At 35.4% G+C, this 6944-nt stretch overlaps 2 protein-coding genes across 2 annotated transcripts; one reads left to right on the top strand and one right to left on the bottom strand.

Annotated features, from left to right (window-relative positions):
• The first annotated feature begins 222 nt into the window (after positions 1-222).
• On the top strand, positions 223-1452 carry LOC131605063 (F-box protein CPR1-like). Its single transcript, XM_058877462.1, has one exon. The coding sequence runs from the start codon at positions 223-225 to the stop codon at positions 1450-1452; it is 1230 nt and encodes a 409-aa protein (XP_058733445.1).
• Positions 1453-2150: 698 nt separating this feature from the next.
• LOC131606913 (ribonuclease 1-like) lies at positions 2151-2906 on the bottom strand. The gene is made up of 2 exons (XM_058879000.1): positions 2662-2906; positions 2151-2571 (listed from the first exon to the last, which is right to left on the bottom strand). The coding sequence occupies exons 1-2, from the start codon at positions 2890-2892 to the stop codon at positions 2158-2160; spliced, it is 645 nt and encodes a 214-aa protein (XP_058734983.1). The 5' UTR covers positions 2893-2906; the 3' UTR covers positions 2151-2157.
• Between the last annotated feature and the right edge of the window lie 4038 nt (positions 2907-6944).

Below are 6944 nucleotides of genomic sequence, written 5' to 3'. Positions count from 1 at the left end.
GAGTGAGTAAAGATTTTTTGTCATTATACCAAAAAAATAAAAGTAAAAAAAAGGAAATTTTGCAATTACGTTTCTTTGAAAAAAATTACTTCTCATTTAAGTATTGTTTATGTATAAAAATATAGTCAGGAATAATTTTTCAAGACAATAAATAAGACAATTGATTTCGCACTTGCAACGACAACATTTTATCTCATCGTATTTTTTGCTCTGTCATCGAAGATGGTGAAATATGTAAGTGAGAAGGTAAGAAATCACATACCTGATGATCTTGCTATCCCCATTCTATCAAAACTTCCTTTAAAATCTTTGAAACGCTTTGGATGTGTAAACAAATCATGGTCTGTTTTGTTTGAAAACCCTAAATTTATGGTCGAGTTTCGCAATAATTTCATATCCATTCCTCACTCTTATTACAATGATACATCTCTTCTCCTTCATCAAATTGTTTGTAATCACAACCATACTTACATTAGTTTCTATTTGCATTCACTTTCCGGCGAGAGGCTTGAGAATAAAGTTAAATTGGACCTTCCAAATCCATTTCAACAACAGGAACCTGGATTTTATGTATTGGTTTCTGGTAGTATAAATGGAATTCTATGTCTTTACGACCGTGATACGATTGTAATGTGGAATCCAACTATTGAAGAATTTAAAGTCATTCCTCCCAGCCGTGTCGAGTCTCTACCACCCTATCAGGGTATTATTAAGTATCTTCATGGATTTGGTTATGACCCTTTTAGTGACGACTATAAAATCATTAGGAAGGTAATTTTTGTTCCTGTAACGGATGATGATGATGATGATGATGATGATATTCCCCCGTGTGATGTGAAATGGAAAGATATGTGTGAGAATTATGAACCCTTTTGGGAGGTATATAGCTTAGTATACAACTCTTGGAGGAAAGTTGATCTCGTCCTTCCTACTTGTTGTTGGGAAGGCGGCAACCGTAATGATAATCTACTATACTTGGATGGAATGTGTCATTGGCTCTCTAACTCTTACGGAGAATACAATGAAGAGTACTTGGTGTCATTTGACTTGGCCGATGAAATTTGTTTTACCACACTCATACCCACACTCATGCCCTTAGACATAGATCCCAATAATTGGGTGAGTCATGCATTGGTGTTGTTAAATGGATCTATTGCTTCAATTTTATGGTATACAAATACTTTTCACATATCAATTTTAGGCAAAGTGGGTGTGAAGGAATCTTGGACTAAAATCTTTGTTGTTGGACCCTTGTCCGACGACATTAAGTTTCCTATTGGAGCGGGAAAGAATGGTGATATATTCTTTGCAAAGAAAGAAGGAAGAGAACCAATCTGCTTTGATTTATGTACTCAAATGATTGAGGAACTTGATGGTGTGAAAGGAGCATATAATTCTCAAATAATAATTTATAAAGAAAGTCTCGTTTCGATTGGAGGAAAACATCATTAGTTAGCCTACTTGTTTGTTTTCAGATAAGAGACAAGAGATAAATTTATGATTGTGTTTATTAGGTTAATTTTACTTTCAATGATAAAAAATGAGTTGTGAATCCCTAGTATCAAAATTATGATTAGGAAGTGTATGAAAATTAATAAACCATAATAATATTATATTGAAAGCTTATTATGTGTCTGTTTTAAAAGTGGTTTGATTTTTATTTTAGACACAAAAATGTGATATAGTTATCATTGTCAGTAACTTGTTTTGTGTCCGCAGTGACGTTGTTTGCAGGAGATTAACACAGTTGTAGAATTGGTTTCTAAATTCTATCAAAGAAAGCCTGTAACATGAAATTCACAAGAGTCACGTTGTTAGGATGTTATGAAGAAAAGTTTAAAATCCAAAGGACATGAATGAGTAGTGGACCATAGAGTGTCTAGACACCAATTTGCATACCATCTCCACTTATACATTCATAATTAAATTTTTTATACATTCATAACACATATTGTTAATAGTGATTTTTGTAAGCAGACATTATAAAACTACTACTTTATGAAAGAGAATAAACACAAGTCATAGTACATTATATATAAATCATATTCATCTTAATTATAATAATTGTTTGTCCAAGCAAATAGCTTTTAAACATAACAATTTGCTTGTCAAAAGCCATAAGTATTATTTTATTCATTATTAATAGTATTTTTTTACTTATAATGGTAAATTTATGTCAGGTGGACAAACTAAATGAGAAGGACAATTCATATAGGAGGGGTTTACTAGATCAGTATTAAAGCACAATCTAACTTCCATCAAATCTGCAGAACCCTTTTCACAATGAAGTTGTGGTTCAAATCCGATAATAACCTTTATATGCTTCTGAATATCAGCTGATTTCGCAGTTCCACCCGGTATGAGAGCCGCCGCTCCACCTGGGTTTAGAGGCATCTTTAGAATGTCTTTGATATTATTTTTCTCATAGAGAATTATAGCGTGATTAAAGTAATCAACCGATAACATGGTGGAGCAAGTGCCATGCTGGTTCCACTCGTGGTCCCAAAATCCCTTGTTGTTTCCGGTTAAAGACGGCCACACTTTTTTAAGCTTAGCATTGTTTAGGTCAACCTGATAAAATAAATAAAAATAATAGTCATATTATTAAGATTAATACAAAATAATAACAATGAAAAAATGAAACCTAAGAGATATATATACCATATTTGTATCTGTTGTGCATTTATATGTGTGAGGAGGGGTGTTGTTCTTAGGCCAGAGGCCATGCACAGAAAACTGTAATGGTACATTTGGGATACACTGCTTTTGTTTGCAGAAGGATTTTGGCCATGTTTCGGCCAACATGAAGTATTTAAAGTTAATATTTGCAGAATAATAAGAATAGGAGTGTAAGAAGTAGAAGAGAGAGAACAATAATGATAGTAACTTCATTTTAAACAAGTTCAATTTTGATTTCTGTAAGTTGTTGATTATAAAATTCCTTAAAGACAAGTATTTATAGGTGAAAAAAAATGTTTACGTGTCTTTCTTAATATTTTAAGTAATTCAATTAATGAATGCATAAATTTTCATCTAATCTTTTTTAAGAAATATGTTTTCAAATAAACGTGTCTTTCTTAATATATTATGAAACTATGAAGTAAATAAATATTTTGCAATCCAACTTAAAATATGGTTCATATAAAACTCAATTGATATAGTGTGAATATAAAAAGATTCTTGACAGTTGCCTAAACTATTGCTTAGCTTACAAATGCAAAATTACCAAAACTAAATAAATATGAATTAGTACAAAAATAAAGCTAAACAATGGGTAGAATAGGCTGATTTGCTAGAATTATAATGCTCAATTATAAGCTAGTTCATATGAAATAACGAGTGAGTAACTCTTTTACGTAATCTCTTAAAAGAAAAATAATTTCTAATGTTTTCAAATAGAATAATTACTTCATTTTTATCACATGTTTTCAAATTATTTTCTTAAATTTTTTGAGTGATGAATTAGTTTCTTATGAATATTTTACCAAATGATATCCTTAAAAAACTTGTAATTTGGGAACATTTTGTGAGAAGAAAGCTATTTGTTGGGTTAAGTGGAAAGACGTCTGCAGAGCAAAAGAAGAAGGGGGATTAGGTATAAGAGATATCGAGTGTATGAATGTCTCTCTCCTAATGAAGTGGAAGTGGCGGATTATTAACGAGCAAGATGCGGTTTGGTATGATCTGTTAAAGTATATATATACCAATCCGGAGGCGAAAGTTTTTGTTAATGATTGTAGGGTGCTTCGTAAGCGGGATTCGGTGTGGTGGAGGGACTTAGTCGCCATTAATGAAAGTGGTGGATCTAGTGGTATGTCTTTCTCTGATGTTGTTACATGCTGGGTCAAAAATGGAGCTAAATCGGCTTTTTGGTTTAGTAAGTGGCTGGGGAATCAAAGCATTGCTGAAGCTTTTCCTGAGCTATACGGAATAGCTAATAATCCGTTTATGACAGTGGCTGATTCTGGGCATTGGGAGAACGAAGAGTGGAAGTGGGATGTTCATAAGTGGTGTGTCACCGTGGGGGAAGATGAGTATATTTGGCTGCTGTTTCTGGAATCTCTGGTAGTGCAGGTTACGCTAGAGCAAGACGGAGAGGATGAGTTTGATTGGGAAATAAATGTGGCTGAAGGCTTTTCTGTGAAGTCGTGTGCTGCTGAGATCCGAAGAAGAAGTTCTACGGCCTTTTTAGCGAAAGAAGACAGGAAGAAAGTGGGTTTTATCTAGAAGATTGCAGCCCCCTCAAAAGTTCAAGTACTAGCTTGGAGATTGGTTCTAGATAGGAATCCGACGAGAACGCAATTGAAGAGGAGAGGCATCCTCCACGAAGATAATGAATGTTGTTGTGTTTTTTGTTTCAGATTCGAGGAGGATCCTAAACATCTTTTCGAGGAATTCCCGGTTTTGGAGAAGCTTTGGGAAAAACTGGGAGATTGGATAGGTAATTCTCTATCGTTATCGAACCTTGAGCTTAGAAACTATCTCGCTTTCTATGAGAAAATTAAGGTGCTAGACGAAAGGTTAACTGTTGGAGTCATTTGGTTGGCGGTGGTGTGGACCATATGGAACACGCGAAACGCTATAATGTTCAGGGGTGGTTCTTTTATTTTTGACGATTGCTTCAGTGCCATTGTATTATCATCGTGGAAATGGTTTAGAGCAGTTAAGGTTTCATCTGTAACCGGTAATTTTCATGTTTGGAACATTTTACCTCTAACGTGTATAAAGAGGTAATCTTCCTTCCTGTAGTCCCTTTTGCAGTCTTAATATCATTACTTATTTAAAAAAAATCCTACTTTATGAAAGTGAAAAAACATACATTGTTTTGAAACTGTTGATATTTGTCAGCAGAGGCATAGAAAGAAATATTGAATATGAAAAAATAATGGTATTTTTCATTAATTGAATGAACAATATAGTAATTGGGCTAAAAAAAAAGGAAAGTAGGCTGAGCCTAAAGTAGTTTGGGCTTAACAGAATGCAAAGGAAAGTTAAGTTTTAATACCCCTAAAACTGGAATGTATGTTAAGCATTCCTAATTTTTAAAATACAGACTGGAACGAACCATGGTGAAGAGGTATGGTGAACAAGTCATCAATTTAATTGTTGTAGTTGATAGGCATTAGGTGTATTGTCTTTGACTGGATTTTGTCATGAACAAGGTGACAATCCATTTTGATGTGCTTCGTTCTTTCGTGAAAGACCTGGTTTGTTGCAATGTGAATGGTGCTTTAGTTGTCACAAAATATGTTGACTGGTGCATGATGATTGATGCTAAAGTCTTGTAAGAGGTAGATGAGCCACTGAGCCTCACAAGATGTGTTGGCTAAGGCGTGTTATTCTGCTTCCGAAGGTGATTGAGATACGTAAGGCTACTTTTTGGATTTCCAGCTAACTAAGTTGTCACCAAGGAAGAATGTGAAGCTGTTGGTGGAGGAGCGTCTTGTGACAGGGCATGCTCCCTAATCTGAATTTGTGAAACCAGTGAGTACAAATGGAGATGATGAGCGAAAGAAGAGTCCCATGGATGGCGCATTTTTTAGGTATCTAATGATGCGTTGAGCTTCATGGAGGTGTGTTTGTGTTGGGGCTGACATGTGGTGAGTGAGCCTACATACAGAATAAACAATGTCAGGTCGTGAATGTGTTAAATAAAGGAGTTTACCTATGATGATCCTGTATTGTGTAGGATCCGGCAAGGGAGTTTCGTTTGTGTTGTCAAGTTTGTGGGAAGGATCCATCGGGGTTGAAATCAGTTTTACCTCTGCTAGTATTGTGGTTTCAAAGAGATCCAGGCAGTATTTGCGTTGGCAAAGTGTGATGCTGTTGGAAGAACTGGAAATTTCGAAGCCAACGAAGTAACGAATAAAACCTAAGTCTTTAATGCTGAAATTTGTTGTCCAAGACCTGCTTAATATGGTTAATATGTTGTATGTTGGTACCTGCAAGAATCAAATCACTGACATAGACTAAAACTGCAGTAAAATCAGTGTCAGTTTTGTTAGTAAAAAGAGAGTAATTTGTTTTGGACTGCTTAAAACCAATCTGAAGCAGAGTGGAGATGATTTTGTGGTTCCACTAGCGGCTGGCTTGTTTGAGTCCATATATGGACTTGGTGAGTTTGCAGACCAGGTTTTTGGTTGTGGTTAGGCCAGGTGGACACTTCACGTAGACTTCTTCGTCGAGGTCTCCATGATGGAAGGCAGTGTTGATGTCTAGTTGATGCACATGCCACTTTAGGCAGGCAGCAATAGAAAGAAGTAATCTGATAGATGTTATTTTAATGACAGGGCTGAAGGTCGCTAGGTAAACGTGGCCTTGTGTTAGGTTTAAGCCTTTGGCCATAAGGCGGGATTTGTACCTTTCCATGGTGCCATTTGGGTGGTATTTGTGTTTAAATATCCACTTGCAGCCTATGGCTGTTTTGTTGTGGAGAAAGGTAGTTAGGACCCGTGTGTTGGTGTCATTGAGGGATTTAAGTTCAGTGTTTATGGCGTGTTGCCAATTGGGGTAGTAGGGTTGGAAATGCGAGATGATTTTTTTTGTCGCACTGCTAGGATTAGGCAGGACATTGGTAAGGAGCTGAAAAGGGGATTTGGTTTGTGGTGCGTTAGGACGAGAGGCTAGCACAGGTGGTGTATTAGGAAGAAGTTATGTTTGGGGTGTATCTCAAACTTAGCTCTTTTTATTATGTTTCTTCTTTTTTTTTTTACAGGTTTTAAATTAGATCTGAAGAAAAGTAAATATGGAGAAAAGAGCTATGGAGAAAATTAGATCTCCACGTGAAACGCTCACCTGGTTTGTATGCATGTTTAATGTTTGATGTATGAATTTTCCTGAAACAAAATCAAAGGAGAAGGGCTTTATTTCATTTCATTTATTTGTTAATAACTTAAGAGGGTAGTAATTTCTAAATAACTTGTCTCAATTTTTTCTTCATGAAT

The sequence above is a fragment of the Vicia villosa genome, linkage group LG5, assembly GCF_029867415.1.
Source record: "Vicia villosa cultivar HV-30 ecotype Madison, WI linkage group LG5, Vvil1.0, whole genome shotgun sequence".
Classification (NCBI taxonomy): domain Eukaryota; kingdom Viridiplantae; phylum Streptophyta; class Magnoliopsida; order Fabales; family Fabaceae; genus Vicia; species Vicia villosa.
This window is presented reverse-complemented; position numbering and strand designations above follow the sequence as displayed.

Bases quoted from the DNA above. Each gene is read 5' to 3' on its own strand.
- LOC131605063 (XM_058877462.1), top strand. From the start codon at position 223: ATGGTGAAATATGTAAGTGAGAAGGTAAGAAATCACATACCTGATGAT.
- LOC131606913 (XM_058879000.1), bottom strand. From the start codon at position 2,892: ATGAAGTTACTATCATTATTGTTCTCTCTCTTCTACTTCTTACACTCC. The intron at 2,572-2,661 runs GTATATATATCT...TTATTTTATCAG, and splicing joins GCACAACAGATACAAATATG to GTTGACCTAAACAATGCTAA.